Below are 23,523 nucleotides of genomic sequence, written 5' to 3'. Positions count from 1 at the left end.
AATCATTGATAAAAGAATTTTTGATGCAGATCAAAAAAAAGAAGAAAATACCTCTGCTTCAAAAATCTAATGTAGTACTCAAATGCGTGTCTTATCTGTAAAATTTTGTAAAGCATGGCTCTTCAATCACAAGAAGTGCAGAGGAGGGGATTGCATTATTCCATCAAGAAGAAGCTAATTTGGTCATTATGCATTTTCTGTAAAAGCTCATAACAGCGGAACATTTTCCTACTGCTATCACAACACTGGATACATATAATCACATTTAAATCTAAGTTTGAAAAATATAGAAGAAATAACCTGTGATCATGAGGAAGCATAATATTTTCTGTGCTGTATAGGCATTTTTTTTCATTGCATCGTATTGAACTAATATTATTCTGTTTCTATTTATTCAGGCTTCCACTCTCAATGACTTTAAACTCAATTGTATTAGTATTTAACATTTTTGTTAATGCTTGGTATGAATGTAATAATCTGACTCACTAAATTTCTCCGTTGTTACTGCTCAGCCTCATAACATCTGGGAAGAAATTGACTATAGGTGAAAATAGAAAGTTAGTCTTTGTTTAACTCTGGAACATTCACAGATCTATTCAATAATATAAACTGTCCTTTTCGATAAATAGTGAGCCATCAACCATTTTTCAATGCACTGCTACTACACACAGACAAAACACATACATACTTGAGCAGGAGAGACTTACGTGACTCATGCTCATCTAAAGTGTAGAGCTGCTCACTACTGCTGCTAGATGGACTTAACTACAATGGAAGAAGAAGAGGGAAGGCATTAGCATGGCATTTGTGTTTTACATAAATGTTTTGCTGCTATCATTGCACATTATGTGTGTGAATTTTTCATGCATGGAGAAACAAACAGTACAACATCCATCCATCCATTATCTATACACTGCTTAATCCTCACTAGGGTCGCGGGGGGGGCTGGAGCCTATCCCAGCTGACTCGGGCGAAGGCAGGGGACACCCTAGACAGGTCGCCAGTCTGTCGCAGGGCTACATACAAAGACAAACAATCACTCTCACATTCACACCTACAGGCAATTTAGAATAATCAATTAACCTCAGCATATTTTTGGACTGTGGGAGGAAGCCGGAGTACCCGGACAAAACCCACGCATGCACAGGGAGAACATGCAAACTCCATGCAAATAGATCCTGGGAAAGCCGGGACGCGAACCAGGGATCTTCTCGCTGCAAGGCGAAAGTGCTAACCACTACGCCACTGTGCAGCCCCCAGTACAACATTTCATTTTCTTAAACTTAGCATTAGTTTTCAAAAGTGTTTCTTTACAGTTTCATAACACAAAATGACTGTCAGCCCAATATAGCTTACAAAAGGAAAGGTATAAATAGCCAATTTTTTTTTTCATCTTTCTTTGTGCCAGTTATTTTGAGAGAGCAGAACAGTGAGAAAGTCCAGAAACATACCAGGGCAAAGATGAGTCTTGCAGCTAGACGGACTGAGTCAGTGGGAAATCTGGGTAGGAGGCCGCGCAGACATTTACACTCTCTCTTATGGACAGACCAAGCTTGTTTCTGCAGGAGAACGGCATTTCAACAAACACACACAGTCATGTTTCCATCTTTCCATGACTTCAGAGGACATGACATCATCTAACATTCATCTAAACCTAACCGTGAATTTACTTATCAGCTTTTGTTTAAAACAAAGGAATCTTAGTGCATTAGTTTCATTAGTCAGATGCGTAGGAAAGAGATGAGAACATTAAAACAGATGGCTGTACACATCCTTACAAATGCAAAATTACATGTATTTGCGACATTTCAGAGTTAAACCTTCATCCGGCATTTTGCCTGACAAAGTTCTAGCACTGACAGCATGGCAAATAAATGAATTTTTGCCAGTAAGAAAGTGTGTGGGAGTCTGTTCGAACTTTTGGTTCCCAAAAGAGCAGCAGGTCCCCGCAACGTGTCTGCAGCAACAGCTCCATGTCCCCACAACATGAGTAATACAAATATGCACACACTCTATACCTGGCAAGTGATATTGCAGTAGCGAGCCGTCTTGCACTGGGAACACCTCAATAAGGTCTCAAGTCTAGACAGAAGGATAGAAAAAAAGATGTGTTAAATCTGCATGGATTAACTAAGCGTCCACATAGAAATTAAAGCATTAAAGAAAGCAAAATGATTTAAAGGCTGATCCACTGCAATCTGAAAACTCTCCATTCCAGTGGGAGAAAAGTATTAGACGCATCAAGAACTTAAAGATGGGAGAAGCCCATTAGAGTTCCAAAATCCTTCAAGTCAGACTTTCTTCACTGCTGTGCTGTTTTGGTGTCTGAACAAAAAGCATCCAGCTCCTCTTCACACATAACAGTTGTGGACATTGTTAAGCTGCAACATTACCAAACGCATCCTCGTATTCACTCAAGCATGTTGCTGTCATTGTCCTGACCTTTTCTCCATGTAACAGCCTTGTCTGATCCTTTTCTATTTGTTGTATTAAGCTGACTGTGTGCATCCATTATCTCATTTTATCTACCTACCCATCTCCAATTTGATTGTCATCTAAGGGCAATACATTAGGTACACTCTCCTCACTGTCACAGCCTGTTAGCATCACTGCACCTGCATGTGTCTGAGCGACTGTGTGTGACAACCGCTTGTGGTGTTTATGTGTATTTCTGTGTGTATGTATGTTTCCTGCCTCTGAGGTCTGCAGTGCTTCTCAGTAATACTGCTGTCCTTTCCAGTTTGTCTGTCAGTCTGATAACAAGCCAGAGAGTCTGTCTGCTCCACGCAGCCAATTACAGCCAGTAGAGAGCGCATCACTAAAACACACACAAGATGTGAGTCACAGGATTCCTGTCAGTGTGTGTGTGTGTGTGTGTGTGTGTAGGTCAATACGAGCCATACAAATTATTTACACGGTTATTGTGCAATATATTATATTACAGCAGGGTTTTGGGGTATTTTTATTTGACAGTAGAGATGGCAGTAGAGAATGACTGATTGGGTGTCTGGTCCATAAATTTACTCTCTCACTGATCTCATAGTATTGTTTTCGGGTGAGAGCGCGCAACAGTTCCTGGTGAATTGCTCTTAAAAAAACTCACTACCTGCACAGCAACATACGGACACAATTGGAGACTATTTAGTGAAGATGGTGGAGCTTTCAGCTGTTAAAGAGGCAGATATTTCCCTCAGGAGGGTGTTCATAGAACTAAAAGCTTGAAATATGGATTTACATTTCTCAAGTGACCAGAAACAACTCCAAAGGAGTGAGAATGTTGCTGGATGTGAAAATGAGCAACTGTTTGCCAACGAGTTCACTTTATCAGCTGAAAAGATGATGTGTCAGTGTCTTCATGTATGTATTTACGTGTATAGTTTAAGTGCTCAAAAATCAGTTCTTGTAGTTACTGTTCTTTCCTTTCACTAAAATCATATTCTAAATATGACAGACAGGAAATGTGGAGAGAGAGAAATGACATCAAACAACCAATTAAAAAGCTGCAGTTAGAGCTGATTGATTCATCAAATGCAAATTGAAACAGTGATTTAAAAAAAAACCAAAAAAATTATGAGGTTTTCATTATTTTTGATAAGATTTATGCATTTGGGGATTATTTACTGACTCTTGACCATTCTGACCAACTGTCTCTCAGCAGCAAGTGATAGCTTGTGTTTTCTTCATGATTGTAGCAGTGGCACAACTGCACCATGCACTTTATACTTAGTTGTTTGCACATGATTTTGAGATCTTTAGCTGCTTTGAAATGGCTCCAAGTGACTTTACTGACTTGTTCAAGTCAATGATTTGCTTTTTCAGATCTGTGCTGAGCTCCTCAGACTTTCTCAGTGTAACGTTTGTTTCTGAGTCTAATGACTGTATCAGTTTAACTTGGCTCAGAAGACAGCAGCTGTACTCAGCTGTAATACTGACAACAAGTTAAGAGGCCATGCTGCTAAGAAAGTTTGATTAACACATCTTTTCACACCATCAAAATGCATAATTTAAGGTGCTGTATGTATATTTTTGGAGAAGCAGATTTTGTCATTTTTCCAGGAGACATTTAATAAATCTATGAAAGAACCAAAATGAATGCTTGTTTTTTTTGTGACAAAGGCGCATGTCTTTCAGCGATTCCATCACAGAAAATTAGGAGTTATAGGACTCATTGGAAACTCAAGACTGTCATGATGTACAAGGTCTTCACAAGTGTATGTAAACTTTTGTTCACAACACGGTATGCACCTTAGACCACAAGACAAGAAGAACACTCATAATAAAAGCCTTCCACTAAATACTGTAACAATTGTCAGCCCAAGAATACCTCATACCTTGCATTCAGGTTTGTGCATGCAAACGATTTCTCTGCATTACTAATGTATTCCAACATTTGAGCATGAGCATAAGCATAAGGAGAAAGTGTTAGCAGAAGAGCCCAAAGCTGGTTTGGCATGAGCTCATAAACACTAATAAGCCACAGGACTTTGTGGTTTATTATATGATGAGAAAAAAGGAGACAATGACAGAACATTAGTAATTAAATCTGACAACTGATGGCATTATGATCCTACAAAAATACAGAGAATGAGGTAATGGAGAAGATGTTGTGATGGATGTAAATACATTAGCCCAGGGCTTATCATGCTGAGTATGGCACATTTGATTAGACTGGACATACTTATGAATGCTGCCGATGACATTAAAAGAACCTTAAAGGCAAAATGTGAAATTTAATATGAACAGCACACACACACACACACACACAGTGTATGCCTGACCGAAGGCTGTTGCCTGTCAACATTAGTGGCAGAAATTAAGTGTTTCCTCTGAGTGTTTGGTCTATCAGTGTGTGACCAGACTGGACTGTTGTATTTGGCTCAAGGCCCCTGAAGGCTCGTACAAGTTTCCAAAACACTCTCCTCTTTCCTGTTCTCTCCTCTCACTCTATATAGACTCTGCAATTTACAGCTTTCCTTGCCATCCATCTAATCTTTTCTTCCCTCTTCTTGTTATGCCGCCGCGTCTTATTTGAAATGACCTTTCGAGCTAGGAAGTGTAGAGAATTTATAGTCTCGTACTGGGATGGACGTTCGTGAAAACACAGCTATTCTTGTCATGTTGAGAAATAACAGAAACAGGGAAGCCACCCACAGCTTATAAAACACATGCCTGCAATCTAAGATACAAAGCAATAACAACAGATAGCACCAAGTCAGACCGAAACACAGCCAGAACATAAGTCATCATAAGCTGTCAGTCACAGGAAGTCCATCCATCTTCTATGGACCAGACAGGAAGGCTGATGTTGACTACAGCTCCATGTTTACTTCTGTACTTATTCACTGTCACTTAACTTTATGGAGAGTCTTGCCCCTCTGGAGGCTATTACATGCTGCAGTGCAGTATGTTGTTTTATGATCAGGTAAAATTCCACTCAAAACTAAGAAAACATCTGTTTAAAATCCGTTTCAAAATTATTTCTGTCATAAACATGGAAGTAAACAGATGCCCATTTGCACCACAGCAACTGTTGTTATGGTGATCGCCTCAAACAGTAATGACTCAAACGCACACATTAAATATAGATATCGATCACACAATCCAGGTATCACGTATACTTGAATATTTCCTCTCCACAATAGTTTACATTAAAAAAACAATGCATTTTCTCACTATTCATTATGCGTAATGGAGTTGGACAGCAGAAAATTCAATTTTACTACACAAAGTTGTGACAAAAATGTGATAAATTAATTCTGATTGCTGGTATAATCTCTCGAATGTGAGTTGGAAGCCATCCGACATATATTTCTTTTATAAGCTCCACAAAAACAACCACAATTTCCACCACAGCAAAAACACATTTAGTATCCTGTAGTTCAACAGTTCAACCAAGTATTCTTTCAAGTGAGTGCTGACTGTTAGTCATTCGGGATCGTCTGGTTCAGGGAGAAACACCCACTCACATTCTGTGCATTTCACACATATTATTTCATGATTCAAATACACAGAGATGACCCTGCTCTGGCCTCCAGGCAAGGAGCAGCGAGAGTTCAGGACCATACGTTGCTTCATACAGTTCGCACAGTATGTTAAAGATTTTGATTTAACACAGTCCAAATATAGATATGGACAACAGCAACAGAGCAAGAAGCATCAAAATTAACAGAGAAAGACAGGAAATAAAGAGACACAACCTTCCTTCGTCTTCATCAGCTCATTAGTGGGAAACAGAACCTTACTTCCTTGTTAAATACAAATTACTCATTTTTATAGAGATTATGATTCCTTCGATGAAGCACATCTGTCTCATCTTCAGCCATATTCTCTTATTATGTTGCCTCTTTTCCTCTGACAATCCCCCTTTCCTTCATCTCTGTCTCATTGTCTCTCTCTCTCTCTTTCTCCCCCTTCGCCTTTTCTCTGCTCTTCTTCTCCCTCTGTGTCTCTGTCAGATGTTGTGTGAAGTGATCTTCAGGATGGCAGGTCCATGGTTGGACTGCGGGCACAGTAGGAAAACTCATGAATAACATTAGATGGCTTTCATTAGTAGCATACAAAAAAAGTGAATTAAAAGCCAGACATACTCACTCTCACTTTCTCAGCACCCTTCACGTCCTCCTCTCAATGTCATCTCTCTTTCTTATTTTGCTGTTTTTCCTCTTCACTCATTGGTTCATTAAATTCCTTTTCCTTTTCTTAAAATTCTACAGGACACTACAACTGTATTATTCAACAATAAAGTTGTGCATCCAGCAAAAATGCCAGACTTTGCCGATTCTCAAATGCAAGAATTTTGCTCTTTATGTCATTTTCAATTGGATTTTTACATTTGGTTGGACAGAATAAGAAAAGTGATGTCAGCTTTATTGATATTCTCTCATTTAGGGCTGGACCCGAATATCTGAATATTCGGTCGTTACAGTATCTGAATATTTATCTTGGGATCTGAATATTCGGATCTCCACTGGACGTTACGAACCAATCCAAATATTCAGATTTTCATCACTAATCGGTACCGAATATCCGGAGCCCAGAAATTGCTATTCGGGCCAGCCCTACTCTCATCTTACTAAATTTTCATTGGTTGGACAATCCTCATCGCTACATTCATAAGGAGGAAACCACATCATCAATAGCTATCCAGAATCAATTTTTGGCAACAGCAGTTACAGACTACTTGTGAACACTCCTGTATTTTCACAACTTCAAACTTGCCCAACCTAAAAGACATTTCGAGGTCAGACGTATTTGACAGTTACTGAATGTTTGCTATGATTCAGCTCAAAACTGATTGACTCAATGTCAAAAAAGGCTGCATTTTGTTGGCCAAAAACTCGAGTCGAGTGAAACCTTGCAAAAAGCAGTTTACATATTACAGATCAACAACAAACACTGCAGATCATCTGCAAGTGGTGTCTGGGATGCATTCCTCAACGATTCCATTTTTCTATTCTATTCTGGAAATCACATGAACATTGATTTCATTTGACCAAGATTTTCTTCGGTTGACTGCAGCTCAGTCATCTTAGGTTTTAAAAAAATACATGTAATGGGAATTTTCCTGATGTCAACGAAAAACTAATCATAAAGTAATTCATCAAAGAATATTTCACACAATGACCCTTTCCTTCACACAGGAAGCACAGAGACAGAAAGCTAAGAGACAGAGACAATACAACCTCAGAAATTGCTAGGAATCATTTTGTACTGTAGAGAAATCTGATTATTTCTCTCACTGTGGTATTTATCTCCAATTAAATAATATCTACTTAGAGATGAGTTAAGTGTATGTTTAACAAAAATGCCTTTTTTTCATATAATTTACTGTAAATCACATTTTAAAGGAAATGTACGAAACATTAAATGTTGAAGTCTCTAAAGAACTGAAACAACCAAATTATACATTATTTGTACAGGTTTAGCAAGAATGTGTTGTGTTGATTGTTATTTACCATTTTCTTCCTCCAAACAGCAGTATGTTTTTCTGACCTTGCAAATTAGACAACTCTTAGGTTGTGCAAAATGACAAGTGCAAGCAAGCAAGCTGATTTTCCTTCCAGATAAAAGCCTTATGCCGAACACAGACGCTGATATGATAGAAATGAGTAGAGAAATGAAAATTAGGGAGAGTGAGAATACAAGGGGGAGAAACACAAAAACATAAACACAAGAAAAATACAAATAATAAGGACATAAAAACTGTCGCTCAACAAGAGTGGAAGTGACTGAAAGATGCTGCTTTTCTCCATTGATATGCAGGAGCATGGATCTGTGCACTCACATGTGTGTATATGTGGTCAATTTTGGTAAGTCTATGCTATCAGACACCTAATTAGGCCTACCTCAGCATATCTCTGTTGGGTGTGCGTAGCATGGTAATTAATTTCCCGTGAGTATTGGTCGCTGCACTGAATCCATGAGATTTTGTTCCGTCTTCATGTGTGTGTGTGGGTGTTTGTGTATGTTAATAATTAGCGGGCTTCTCGTTTCTGGGCTGTCCAGTCGTGCCTGAGTGAATTTTCTCATTTCCAGGCTGAGTGCCAACACAGCACGGATACGTCTCACTCCAGCACGACAGATATGGCGGTGCGATTACATGTATGTAAAATAAAAAGTATTAACATAAATCTACAGCACCACTCCTGACTGTTCTACAAAAATAAGAGTGCTCTTTCATGTCTCACAGGAAACCTGAGACTGGTCCACTTCTTGTTTCTGTTGCCTGCAGTGGTCATTATTACTTGTGACAATATGAAACATGACCTTCTCAAAAATGCTTTGCAAAAGCCAGTTCCAGCACAAACTTTCTGTTGCCAGCTCTGCTACTGCCGTGCATTTCAAAGTCAGTGTGAGACAATGTAGGCATGAGTATTGAACAAATGAGCAACATTTCCCAGAGAGACACTACTGCCATCTACTGTTGCGTCTTTGCTACGACAGCACAGGCAATGCATGACTGAATGACTGCGAACACTACAGGCATCTGCAGCAACACATCAAGGCGAGAGAGAGAGAGAGAGAGAGAGAGAGAGAGAGAGAGAGAGAGAGAGAGAGAGAGAGAGAGAGAGAGAGAGAGAGAGAGAGAGAGAGAGAGAGAGAGAGAGAGAGAGAGAGAGAGAGAGAGAGAGAGAGAGAGAGAGAGAGAGAGAGAGAGAGAGAGAGAGAGAGAGAGAGAGAGAGAGAGAGAGAGAGACCAGCTGCATCTCCATCTCAGAACCCTCGCTGAGTTCTTAATGGTTGTTCAGAGGATGATTCATTGACACCTGAGGGGACTCATGCAGGACGACTCTCCATATGATTTTATTACCATGGTGATGGGAGAACATATGCCCACACACACATGCACACACATACACACACACGCACAAACAATATATGACCTAAAGGGAACATCTACCCTTTTTTTTTCTGGTTTTGAGCGGTTTTAACCTCTTTTTGGGAAGTATCAGTTTCTCCCATGCAGGTTAAGTAATTTCTTTGGTTAGAAATTTTTGGAGAAAAAAATTCCATGTACTAAGTAGAAAATAAAAAAATATAAATCAATGATCTAATAAGGGCTGCACAGTGGCGTGGTCAGCACTTTCACCTTGCAGCTAGAAGATCCCCGGTTCGCATCCCGCCCTTCCCAGGATCTTTCTGCATGGAGTTTGCATGTTCTCCCTGTGCACGCGTTGGTTTTCTCCGGGTACTCCGGCTTCCTCCCATAGTCCAAAAATATCCTGAGGTTAATTGTTGATTCTAAATTGCCTGTAGGTGTGAAAGTGATTGTCTGTATATGTAGCCCTGCGACTGACTGGCGACCTGTCCAGGGTGTCCCCTGCTTTCACCCCAAGTCAGCTGGGATAGACTCCAGCCCCCCTGCAACCCTAATGAGGATTAAGCGGTGTATAGACAATGAATGAATGGATGATCTAATAAAAGTGGGAAACAAAAGTTTCATTTGGCTATGAAGATAAACTCCTCTGTCTGTGGGATACAAACAGGAATTCACTGTGGAAGGATTGTTTGTAAATCAAGGCAAACCAATCAATCCTATATTCTGCTGGAAAGCCTTAGGTCCTGGCATTTATGCCGATGTTACTTTGAGACATACCACCTATGTAAACACTGATGTATGGTAACAGCACTCCCCAACTCCAGAGATCATCCATGACAGGACAATGAGCCCCTCCACACTGCAAAAATTGCCCAAACATTGCTTGAGTTGCGCAAAAAAAAAAGAGCTGAAAGTGTTGATCAAGCCTCCAAATCCTTAAACTCCAATCTGATGGAACATTCACTAAATATGCCAGAACAAGCTGAATACCTGACAGCCGAATTCTGAACAACCAGGAATTCAATCTGATAAAGAAGCAAGGCTGAGCTAGTTCTGTGATATACTGGTTGAAACGCAAACAAGGATTCGCAAAGATCCTACACTCTGAAATACACACGCTACATGACTCAAATAACAGCAAAGTAAATGTCAAAGAGCTTAAGGACTGGCATTCACAACCCGTAAATATCAATACTTAACTGGAGGGAGAAATCTCATCCACATCGGTGATGGACAACACAAACTGGAATCTTTCCCGAATGAGAAAGAACAAAATCAGATGTTAGCAATTTCATGTCAGACAGTATTCAGTAAACTAATCCAGTCCACATAGGGCTTAAATTATAGTAATTTCTTTTTAGCTTTCTGCCTTTAGGTTTGAGAGAGACATTAGCATTCACAAGCAACAGATGCATGGTCTATGATCAGAAGAATAATGAGAAGCTGCAGGGAGCCTTTCAGTTTTACTCAAATTTCTAATGGGAACAAACACACACACACAAACACAGGAGTTTCAGCACTTCCTGGAAAAACACACCGACTTACATTAATTGTGTTGCACAAAGCCTAACTAAATACCAGAAAAAATAAATAAATGTTCACCCTCCTGAGGCCCAACATAATTCCTGTGAAGCCATGAGGTCCTCACAAGGTGAGTTAAAACTGACACACACAGATGTGCTTGCAAGATGAATACAAAGCACATGGGAAGGTGTGCTCCCAGTTTATAGCAAATCACTTGGTTTGCAAATGATACAGCTGTGTGTGTGTGTGTGTGTGTGTGTGTTTGGAGACACCTGGGTATCTAACTGCAGGAGATGGAGAACAGAAGGGAGGAGGAGAATGAGGGAGATAAGCAGATGCAAGCAAAATAATCTACACTGGGAACGAAGAAGGGAGCAGAGGAGGGTGGGACCAAAAACGTATCTGAAAGATGAGGGACGAGGAGATGCTAGATCAGAGGGGTAAGGAAAAGTCACATGGGAACGCAAAATGTGGAAGGAGGAAAGCAAGGCAAAAGAGGAAGACAGATGTCGGAAGAAGCAGATGGGAGAACGAATGGAGAGGAGGGAACAAGCAAAAGGAGGAGAAGGAGGAGTGCTGACTTGGCTTTTGAACTATTTCCCTCCTCTCATCTGCTCGTCTTTCTGTTGACTTGTCAAACTGCATCAAAAGTGGTGATCTGTTTGCTTCATATAGCACTGTAATTACACACACTTATCTCTGTGTGTGTGTGTGTGTGTGTGTGTGTGTGTGTGTGTGTGTGTGTGTGTGTGTGTGTGTGTGTGTGTGTGTGTGTGTGTGTGTGTGTGTGTGTGTGTGTGTGTGTTCTCTGTTGCTAGGCATCACAACACGCTGTCTAAAGTGTTTAAAAATTGGACAGGTCAGACCATTTGGTGTACTTTCCAACAGTCGGAGCAGCTCCTGTTTTCTTTGCAATCTGCATCTGCAACAGACGACAACCTACAAACCGTCTTCTACCACCAGAAGACCAACCAATCCTCTACAGAACCACCGTCTAACACAGACTAAGGTTCTATTATTTCTGTAGCACATTCAGTACTTTAGTTTCAACCTGAACGCAGAGTTAGATTTGCAATCCGCCCTCACCTGGCTGCTTCCCAACATGCAACCAGTGACCAAACTGGATTGCGTAGGGCCTTGGATGTGTCCAAAGTAGAAAATGATAGCCTGAAGGAGCACATGACTAACATGGGCATCTTCAACAGCTCCTTACTGAAAAGGAACAGTTTCTCCATTGGGCCTAGAGCAGCAAGGCCAAAACCTGCAAGCTGGAGGAACTTTTGATGAGCAGGAGCAGCAAGCTTAGAAAGCTGCAAGAAAAGCTGGAGCCCAAGAGCCATAAAAACATCACCCAGACCAAGCCTCTTCAAAACCCCCAACTCCAACCATGACATGGCCCAACGTCATAAAAGGTAAGGAAAAGGTCAAAGAACAGCTCATTCTGAGAGAGGACCAGGCCTCTTCACAGACCTAGACTCTGACCATGAATTGGGCCGATGTCATGGATGCTGAGGATGAGGTCAAAAAACAGCTCATCCAGAGGGAAGAAGAACTAGAGAATGAGGGTCTGTTTGAGATGCTGCAAGAAACCAAAAGCCTCCAGAAAGAACAAGACCAAGAAGAAAAGGAGGCTCTGAAGAAGCAAATAAAAGTCATGGAGGAAGAAATAAAAAAAATGGCAGGAGAACAAAAATAAGATGGAAGAAAAGATGAAAGAGCTGGAGGAGAAGATGCAACTCATGTAGCAGAACAACAACCCTCTGAAGGAGCTCAACAACTACATGCATGGCCACATTAAAAAGCTCTGGGCAGAAAAGGCACAGCTGAATGAGCAGGCTCCAAAGAGCTTCATCCAGATCAGGTAGATCAAGCTGCTGGAAAACTCCAGGATCAATCAGACGGACAAGAACGTTGAGTTCCTGCGAGAGCAGATCTCTATCAGAGAGCAGGAAGTCTACTCCTCTACTACTTCTACTACCTATCGACTGATTATCAGCCAGGCCGATTATTGACGCTGACATTTGGCACTTTTTAGATAATCAATATCGGCTATTAGCTAATTAGCGCAAAACATAGAAAAGCGCTACTCTGGCTCTTGACTCAGCTTCTTTATGAGGCAGTCACAGATTACAGTCTGGAAAACAACAACTAATGATGGTTTAAGATGGGAACCTTAGAGGGCAAAAAAGTGATAGAATAGAAAAAGACTAACCAAACAGAGAAAAACAGCAGATGTAGCTGCTGGAGACAAACTGTTAATGATCTCAATTAATTAATCTCACAGAGATCAGGAGAACGTTAAAGAGAACGTGACAAACGTCATAACTAATATTTCTATTGTATAAATTTAGTAATAGTAATCCTTCATAAGGAAGAAGCCTCGCTGTAAATGGCAGATTTCCTGTTATCACGTGTTGATAATATATAATATTTCATGCACAATTTCAAAAATAGTCATTATTGATAAGGATTATTTACTGTAAGTTGCACTATCGGTGCAACTAACAGTCTATGAATGACGAGTCCCTGCTATCACACATGCTGTTGACAAATGACTTCTTGTGTAGATCAGTATCAGTTATTGAGCCTCTCAATTAACCCAAAAAAAACAACTGATGTCAATGTCAGTCCTAAAAAGCCCATATCGGTCAATCCCTACTTCTATCACCCCCCACCACCTCCACACCCTCTATATTCCCTGTCTAAAAATTTAGTGTTTTCTCAGTGAGAAAACAAGCTGCTGCACTGAGACCAACCTAACTGCTTTTATGTTTCAACCCCAAAATATGCCAATTTATCTGTATGTGTCTAACAGTGAATCCAACCAAATCTCTGCAAGAACTCACACAAAAACACACAAGAATTTACAAAAAGAGGACTCCTTCACATCAAAGTGAAGACAGATTTCAACAAAATAATGACAATCAATATACAATATAATTGTGTGTGCATGCATGCGTGCGTGCGTGTCAGTGTGTGTGGAAAAACATCAGCAGCAATGCTGACATTTTACAGAAACTAAAATCATCTATAGATAAGACAAACCCTGAAGCTAAAGCTAAAAGCAAATGACAAATTAAAATGCAGAGGTGGCATGAAAAGGAGGAAGGCTGGAGGAAGATAAAATGAACTTCCTGTGGAGATCTGATATTAGTCATGAACACACACAAGGTCAGCGCGTCCATCGGTATCTGGCTACAGCAAACCTCTGTAAAATCTGTCCATTGGTTGTCTGTGATGAATTAATCCTGACTGCACAAACAGGTTGAAAATCAAATGCGTAATAGTACTACAAGGCAAAAATGTTGAGCAAACTCCTGAGTCTCCCTCATCTATTGCTGTATAGTACCATAAACACACACACAAAAAAAAGAAAAAAAAAATATATAAACTATTTTGGGTCCACAGTCGAGAAAAATCTGTGACATAATCTCAGTCTCTGTGCTATGATTTGTTTGTCTATTTCACACTGACTATAAAGGAAAAAAACAAACAGGATTTGCATCCCATCCCTGTATTCCATGTTCAACATTATATATTTATACTGACTGACTCAAAAGGCAGTGTCATGATTTGCGAGCTCTGCCTCATCTGCTGTTGCCTTGTTCTTACTTTTTGTTGCTTCCCACAAACAGGCATTTACATCAAGCTGAAATTAGAACAAAACTGACAAGTCAACTGCCTGTCAATGTTATGTTCTTTGAAATATTTAAGACCCCATGGAAACCGGATCAGCTAACTTTCAATCAAAAGTTTCGCCCCATAAATAAGACAGAAGTTTTAGATGTTTTGTTTTTTGTTGCTTGCACTGTTCTGCAGTGTGTGTGTGTGTGTGTGTGTGTGTGTGTGTGTGTGTGTGTGTGTGTGTGTGTGTGTGTGGTCCAAAGAGACACTGAGTGAGAGATTGGTGTCAAACATAAAGACTTCATCTTACAGAGTAAATGTTGCCCTGCCGCTAAAACCAAACACACATACGGCTTGAGTGCAAAAAAAAAAACCCAAAACACATCTGAGCTCTTCTTTGGTCTGTCAAACCCAGAAAAAAACCATTAGACTTTGTGTGTGTTTGTTTGAGGCATCCTACAGAGACTGTGTTGTGTCTCTTGCATCTTTCTCTGGAGTTTCTTTTTCTTTCATTTACAGTTTCGAGGCAAGTCCATCACTGTAGTCTGAATCAGACAGGATCAGTATTATCGAGGGACCTCTGGTTATTTGTACTAACTGCTGACGTCTTCTGTGATCTTAATCCTATGCAAAGCTCCAATGTCCATATTTTCTAAAGTTAATAATCTACAACAAATTACTTGCCATATTTCACCAAACACCGAAATTAGTTTTTTTGTTTTTTAATATTTTGGCAAGGACTGTGCTGCTCAACAATTACGGAGGGTGCCTTGGCAGTATGGCAGCAAATGAAGAAACAACACAACAGGAAGATCCATTCACATAGTGGACAAGCCCAAATACATCAGAAGAGCAATATCTCAAGCTCAACAGTTATTTCGTGGTAGTTGCAAAATTTATCATAATAAAATCTTTATGTTCAGTTGATATGATCGATAATTACTGACAATTAGTAAATTACCTTTTTTTAATAAAGGCCAGGAGATTAAGGTTTATTTTGAACTAAACTATTTTAGACTATTTATTAAACAGGAAATAATTTCACAACAATCCCAAACTTGCATATAAAAAAAGTACATAACGCCAATACAGTAGACTATCATTTTAAATGACTAAAACTCACAGAGGAGGGGTTAAAATATATCATGTCCACCCTCATTCCATTTATTACACTGGATGAACATTTTTGCAAGAGGTTCAACCAACAGAGGAAACCCAGAGTCAGATATTTGGGATATTTCACAGCATACCTTGTTAGCAGACAGTCACCACAAGTCCTCACAACCATAACACAGCTGAAGTATGAACTCATCAGACAGGTGTGCAGTACAACAGGATTTACATTAATAGATGTTAATGTATGTAAAGTTATGATACAAAGCTCCAACTGTGTGAGACTTCCAATAGAAACAATTTACATGATACATGGTGGAAAACACTGACGCCAAAGAGACTGCTACGCCATATTTTCTAATTAATTAGCAAGCAATGTGGCTGCATTTCAAAATGCGGCTTCATTTTGCATTTGTGCCATTTGAAATGGTAAGCAATTCTTCTATTCTTCTGTTAACAAAAAATATTTTCTTTTTTTTCTGTCTTTGTTTCCCCCATTATCTCAGCCTCCCCGGCTCTCTCTCTGAGTCTGAGAACCTTTAATAGTTGTTTGTTTGTTGACCTCTGGCAATTTGATCCTGCTGAGATGTGTGTGCCTATGTGCTTGTGTGACATGCTTATGTGCATGCGTGTGCGTGTGTGTGTGTGTGTGTGTGTGTGTGTGTGTGTGTGTGTGTGTGTGTGTGTGTGTGTGTGTGCTCTCTCAGTATTTATCACTCATTACTTACACACAGCCTTCAAGGCCTGTAATTAACTTCAGCTTTGATGCCCCCCCCACCACCTGCTCATTTCCTGCGCACACACACACACACACACACACACAGACACACACACTCGAGCATAAAGTATATCTCTCCGTTCTCACAATGAGACAGTCACACAAATAATTGCACACTTGCACACATTCTTCAACACTCAGGCATGCTGTGAGACTAATTGTGTTTTAGTGAAAACAGGAAAAGCACACTTCACATCTCTGAGACCAATCTCTGCCTACGAGTGTGTGTCTGTGCAAGCTGAACGTTCAACAACTGTTTTTGTGACACCGACACAACTGACAGGTCTTTCACTAATGTCAAGATCAATAAAAGATTCTGACACCCGGTCTGATGTGTGTCGGCCGCAGGCCAAGCAGATGTAGCTTCAACACTTATTCAATATCTCAAAAACACAATCAGAGTGTGACCCATGGCCTCCATCTTATTCTACACCCACCTCACACACACACGCACGCACGCACGCACGCACGCACACACACACAAGCACACCTCTGCTCGCCCACAGCTCATGGAAAAATAATGGAATTCAGTGGAGGCATAAGCTCTCTAATTTTTTATTGATTTCTGTTGTTATAACTGTATCTTCTGCGTGAGGGTGTGAATATGTCTTTTGAGGTATTGAACACATGTCAGGTTACAATGTTAAAGCTTGTAGCCAGGAGTCCTACATACAGTATCTTTTGACGTGTGTGGACAGAGCTAAAAGCTAATTTCGGGCAAAGATCACATTGGACCCTGACTAGCAGTGCTGAGCCATACTAACTGCCCTGAGAGAATATGCTTTGAAATAAATTACAGCCCTTGACAATGTTGATGTTAAAGACAAGGGTATGCAATGTATTCCAGAAGCATCTGTTATTGTATTTTTTGAAACTGTCTTCACATCCAGACAACAATCAATATATCAAGTGCTCTAATAATAAAAAAGAAAAAAAATCTGTTGTCTGTGGCAGCCACAGGCCAGTAAAAATCATTGCATTCGGCTCACAGGTCGACTTGCCTGTCTGACAATGAAGGAGTCTGCCCATGTACCCATTGTAAGTCATCTCAAGACTAGGAGGACACATTGCTAGAGCTAGTGAGCAGATAGCAAAAGAATGGCTGCCACATTTTACAGTTCCACATAAACCTGCAATGTGTCGCCCAGCTAAATATGCCAGATAATCACTTCTAGTTGTGTATTTGTAAGTTTTTTAGTGCTTTTTGTGGTCTAAGTCCTCCTCCAGTATGATTAGGGAATGCTTACACATATTTGTGTTAATGTTTACTGTCTGTCTGCATTGTACCCTAGCTGTAAACAAGTGTCATTTGATGGTATTTACATCTGTCTATATTAGCTTTGAACAAGGATTTTTGCAGAAGTGTTGATGTAGCCTTTTTGTGTGGTTTTAGACATGTAAGACACCGTTGTCTTCTTCCCAATAACGTTCTCTGTTGTGGATTCATCCTCCATTAGTACTCAGATAGCATTCATGTGATTTGCAGAAGTGGCTCTGGAGGGAAACCTGAAGATAAAGGTTGTGTTGATTTAGCTGTGTTTGCTTTCAAAATCTAGCCTTTTTTGCCACTTCTACAAGCCCACATATACTAGCTTTATGTACATATAATGCTCACCATCATAATTTAGGGAGCTATTGTGTAAACATTTGCTAATGACAAACAAACATCGAGTAACTGAAGAGTTTCAAGAGACTGATCATGAAGAAAAAGAAATGGACAAACTGGAATTCTGACCTAATGACAGCGCCACAGGAAAAGTCACAAAATCACCAAAGTCTGTTATATTCAACCTCTGGGGATCATGAATGTTGATACAGAGATTCACAGCAATCCATCAGATAGTTGTTGAGATCTTTCTCTGTGAACCAAAGTGGTGCACCAGCAGACTGGCAGATTCACGTGTACTATGGCTGATACGGACGTCATCTGGTCCACCGAGGCATCACAACAACCAAACAGCTTGCTTTTGTGTGGTGAAATTAAATGGACATCTCCATATTACAGATCTACCAATATGCAACTGTTCCAAGGCATCATGATATCTTCTTTTACAAACCACATCATCACACCTAAAGGTTTTATGACTACTAGGCATTACAGAAGCAGTGGAATCTTGAGTTGAAGCAGAAAATAGTAAGTGTTGGTGCTTGTGGAGGATTTTTGCCATCCAACAATTTCTATTCAAAACTGGCCTAATATTTAAAGTGGTGAAATGACTTATTAAATTAACATGCTTTCATTTCATATAGCATTTGTATATAAGTCTGTGACGGACACATGTTCATCTTGTCTCACAGTCTAGTTTTAAATGACTAACAGCGTGGGAAAGAAGCATCTTGAGGAATAGATCTAAATGAGAGAGAATAAATGTCCTGCTATTAAATCATGTAGCTGTAATTATCCACATTTACATCTCTGCAGGGTCTTTGTTATCTATTCTTTAGCCAGACAAAATGACTAATCTTACGTTCCAGTAATTGAAAGAGGAAACACACACAGCAGTTTGAGGTAAGGCACGTCTCTCAGCAGCACTTGGACGGTTTGAGGGAAGAGAATGGTCCCCTCACCCACATTAACTTCATTACTCCTGGATAAAGTGGATGTGCTGCAGTGCCACATGTACAGATCATTGACTGTGACTGCTGTTTGACAACTAGACTCTATACTCTGATGGCACGCTCTGTGCTTAACAAGACAGTGATGTGGCAGAAGCCCAAGAAAGGGATGTGTCCCAGTTAAGTTGAAATGGACCGCTCCTCATTTAGCACACAGAGTTGTATGCTAAACGAGGAGTGTGCTGTGGAGAGGCAGTTCTTTATTTTTTCCTAACAACACACTAGAGCAACACAACAAAACACGTATGTATGCTTTCAGTAATAACCAGCAGCTGCTCTCAGGCAACTCACACTCATTTGAGAAGCTTTAACCAGCAAAGATTTGTGATTTTTTTTCTAATAAATGACTAACTCATTGAAACTGTTTGAGCAATAATGCTAAATACATAAATATACACGTCTGCATGTATACACCAATCAGCCAATATTGTGCATTATTGACACAGATGAGTAGTATTTGGAACCAATACATTTGTAATCAAAATGCAATTCAAAGTGTCAACATTTGCAAAAACCCAAACTCCCCCACAAAACGCTGTTGAAAGGCTTTTGTGTCTTTATGTTTTATATATGTTTAATTAAAAGACAACTGTTCAACATTTGAGTGTTAATAGGCATTTATTTAAGACAAGTAACCGATCAGACAGGGCTGTGGGCGAGACGTTGCTTGTGACTACAGAATGTTGACAACAGATAGAAAGGTAGCTGCATCAGAGCCACAGCAATAAAAATGCTGAAATGCTAAATATCTGATCGAATAATAACCCAAAAAGATAATCACTGGATCCCTACTATGTATGTATGCTTTTAGGTTGCACAATAATTCCTAGAAGATTGCAGCTTTAGGTTCTGCATCTCAATGAAATTAATTAGCAATTCAGCTAACACTAAACCCAGGCAAATTTCAAGTACAGCATTTTATTCAAGCTGCAATACTAAAACCATGAGCAACAACAAAGACCAACAATAAGGAGCAGCAATGTAAGGGCTGCAACAACTAAACAATGTTACTCACAAAAATATAATGTTATAATAATGTGTGGAGACATACAGATCAAGTTCACTGCTGATCTCTGCACAAGAAAACTGGACAAATCAGAACTATAACCAGGACTTCAGCCAGTGTACTGCAACCCCTGAGGCCTGCTTGGTCTAAGCTGACCACCACTGGGCTCATTCAATAAATATTACACTTTTCATTTTCTATATAAAAAACAAAAAAGTTCAACACAATCATTTTTCAGAGCATCTGTGCAGCCTTGTTTTTTTTTGTTTTTTTTGTTATTGTGTATATGGAAAAGACAAAGTACGCAACCACAGCTGGTATGCTAGGGACAGTATAATCCACAGCACAAATAAAGAAGGTTAGAAACCACCACCATATTTAACACAAACACACACTGAACGCTGTTGATTTTTACTCATCAGCTGTATTCTCTAATTAACTCTTCCTCTTATGTCTCTTAAAGTACAGATCAGAGGTTGTCCGTCTGCCTAACCTTCAATATCCTCTAAATCCACTTCATGAAAACAACAAATGATCTGTAAATATCATCACATACCGCACCACACATTTATTACCTTTTAAACTCACTTCTTTTCAGTGCTTACATAAGGCTACACAAAAAGGATCAAGAACAGAAGAGATAATCGTTTTGAGTGGAGGAAGAGAAGTTAAAAAAAGAGGGATTACACTCTCTAATAAATTCATTAGACAATTAGAAGTGGACATGAGCTACATCTATATATTCTCCCAGAGGATGTCTGCAATAACTGCTCCCATTAATCATCTTCCATTTGCCACTAAGCCTCATATATGTAGTGTATATAATTTACCCTTTATTCTCTCTGCAGTCCTGCACCAGAAATCTGTGCACTTGTCTCCCTCCTTATGAGCATCATTAAGTTCACATCCATCTATTTAGTCAGATAAAGTGGGTTTGGCTGCAATCAAGAAAGCAGCAGTGCTGCCATTAAGCACCGAGCCGGACAAATATCATCAGCAAATGAAATGGAACGCAAGATAAATCATCACACCAATGCAGACAATGGACACACTGTATATCTCACACACAAACAAAATAGAAACCCCCATTACAATATTATGTAATTTTATACAAATGTTGACAATCAGCTAAGAAAAGGCTCATGGATACAATGAGACATGCATATCTGGGTAGTCCAATGTTAAAATGTGCTGAAGGGCTCACATTAACCCTCTTTTTGCACATATCAAGTCCGCTGTGTGGTAACCTGATTAACCCCACTGACAAATTAATTTAGGAACATGCATCATACAAGAGCAGGGCCTCAAAATAAGGCATTACAGCAGGACCCACCATTAGGCAATGCATTAGCTGATGGTATCTGATAATATTGTGCATCAATGAGTGGTGCATATTGTCATTTAACCAAACAAGGGGATAATAAACCATCTGACCAAAATCCAGCAGCCCCACAGAGAACCTGTCATTTGTAGTTTTACAGAGCCCTTCTACATAACATCGTCTGCATGCTGGGATGGTTTAATCTTTAAACTACAACCTGATTCCTAGATATGAGCTGGAGACAGCCAGTTAAAGCTGGGAGAGAGAGACTATTTTGTCTGTCAGTCATGTGAGCGGAAAAAAAATGCTAACAGGGAGGTCTCCAGATGATCATGATGAGTAATGATGATGTTTTAAATAATATTTTACTATTGTCAGCTCTATGACTGTTTCAAATATGAACTTATCTGCTCGCATCATTCCACGTCTCCCCCGTGCCTCCATGACAGAGTCCTGCTGCCATCTCGTGGTTATTTGAAGAATTAGGTGCTTCTACTGATGTAGACTTTAACCGGCAGAAAACTAGACCACTAACCACACACACTTCCAGCATATACAGCCTGTATACAAACTCTATGCTAGACAAACTATCACAGCTAAAGTGTGGTGTGGGTTTAATCTACTTATCTACTCAGGGTGTTGACAAGCAGCGAGTCTTTTACTCCAACCTCCACTGCAGCTACACAGACTACTACATACTACGCACAGACTTTCTGCTTCAATGATACCAAGCAGCGTTTTGTGTTGTTGACATGATGCTAGCAGCTCGGAGCAGCTGCTGTCTCACCGTGTGAAGCAGTGGTGGCAGACCTCTCTGACCAGTTTCTTGGACACACAGCAGGCCAGCGGCTCGGTGGACACCAGCAGCTCTCCCCTCCTGATGCTGGCCGCGGCCCGCAGTCCGTTACCTTTCCCGGGGCTCACAAAACGCTCCAGCTTCGGTGCCATCGTCGCTTTTCCCTCCACGTGAACCGAGCGGTATTTACGTCCGTGATGGACGCTGCGTCATGACGTCACGCTCACGTACGCAACGTTTATTGTCCAAGTAAAAGTGAGAAACGACTTAGAATGAGTTATGAAAAATATACATAGATGGCGGTTTTGAAATGCTGTGAAGCTTTGGAAAGCTGAAAATATTTTACTTTTAAAAGATATTAGAAAAGTACATTAATATTAGCACGAAAATGTAGTTAAAGTATCAAAAGTATTAGTTTGTTCTTTAATTATTAAGCATGATGCTGAATTAGTACTACAGCATCACTGTGTCAGCAGCATGTTAGTATTGTATCTGCTGCAGATCGAGCTAGTTTGAACTACTTTTACATCCTATTAGACACAGGGACACCAAATAAATCTGAGGAAAAGGAAGGAAGAAAAGCAAAGTTTGATTCACAAATCTGATTTCAGTTTTTGGACCTTTTTTTAAATCTTAGAATATTGGTAAGACATTAGATCATGTGAGCTTTTGTTGAAGTGAAACCACGTGCAAAGTTGACAGAAGGAAATATCACAATATGGTATAGATCTTAACAATTTACAGACATCTGAATCTGACTACACTGCTGTTGGTAAGACATCAGAGGGCAAAAATGTTGAAAATCGCTGGTTTAATTTTTACATTCAATAAGAAATTGTGTAAAATCTTCATCCTAAAAGTAGCTAAAGCTGCCAAATAGATGTAGTGAAGTAAAAAATGCAATATTTCCCTCATAAAAGTAGTGGAGTAGAAGTATAAATGAACATAAAATTTTAATATTTCATTGAAAATGAATTTTTAAATGGTACTTAAATACGAGACTTACATGCTTAGTGAGTTTATCCCAGTGACCACAAGTTATTACTTCCATGCTCACATGGGTGGTTTTTGCAAACTGGATACTTTATCATATTTTTGAATGCAATTCTAATATTGTAAGTTGTCTCAGATTTCCACAGTAATTATTGTCAGTAAACTACCATTTATTCACATTAGCTGACCAATATACCAGTTGGGTTCTACTTATTATGTCCTCCTCATGTGGCTTTCTTCTCTGCCAAACAAAAACCCTTAACATATATTGCACATCAACTGGGCTGCTGATGGCAAGACTTATCTTTACTGCAAAATTATGCCATCCCCACTAAATGCACTGCAACAAGATTGACACAAACATTCACAAAGTGGCTTACAGAACTAATCCTGCACCAATATTTAAACTGAATCTGGGAAATTTTGGATATAT

The 23,523-nt window shown here is 39.7% G+C and overlaps 1 protein-coding gene across 1 annotated transcript in view; it reads right to left on the bottom strand.

Moving 5' to 3' along the window:
- The window catches only part of smyd3 (SET and MYND domain containing 3), an 81,488-nt gene extending 59,200 nt beyond the window's left edge, over positions 1 to 22,288 (bottom strand). Inside the window, exons 1-4 of the mRNA XM_055015603.1 lie at positions 22,089 to 22,288; positions 2,019 to 2,082; positions 1,452 to 1,559; positions 708 to 765 (exon numbers count right to left, since the gene is read on the bottom strand). Of these exons, the coding sequence (XP_054871578.1) occupies positions 708 to 765; positions 1,452 to 1,559; positions 2,019 to 2,082; positions 22,089 to 22,249 (391 nt within the window). The 5' untranslated portion in view covers positions 22,250 to 22,288. The remainder of the gene's footprint in view (positions 1 to 707; positions 766 to 1,451; positions 1,560 to 2,018; positions 2,083 to 22,088) is intronic.
- Positions 22,289 to 23,523: the final 1,235 nt, after the last annotated feature.

Source organism: Amphiprion ocellaris, chromosome 1 (assembly GCF_022539595.1).
Source record: "Amphiprion ocellaris isolate individual 3 ecotype Okinawa chromosome 1, ASM2253959v1, whole genome shotgun sequence".
Classification (NCBI taxonomy): domain Eukaryota; kingdom Metazoa; phylum Chordata; class Actinopteri; family Pomacentridae; genus Amphiprion; species Amphiprion ocellaris.
The sequence above is the reverse complement of the archived record's forward strand: the minus strand, read 5'-3'. Positions and strand labels throughout refer to the sequence as shown.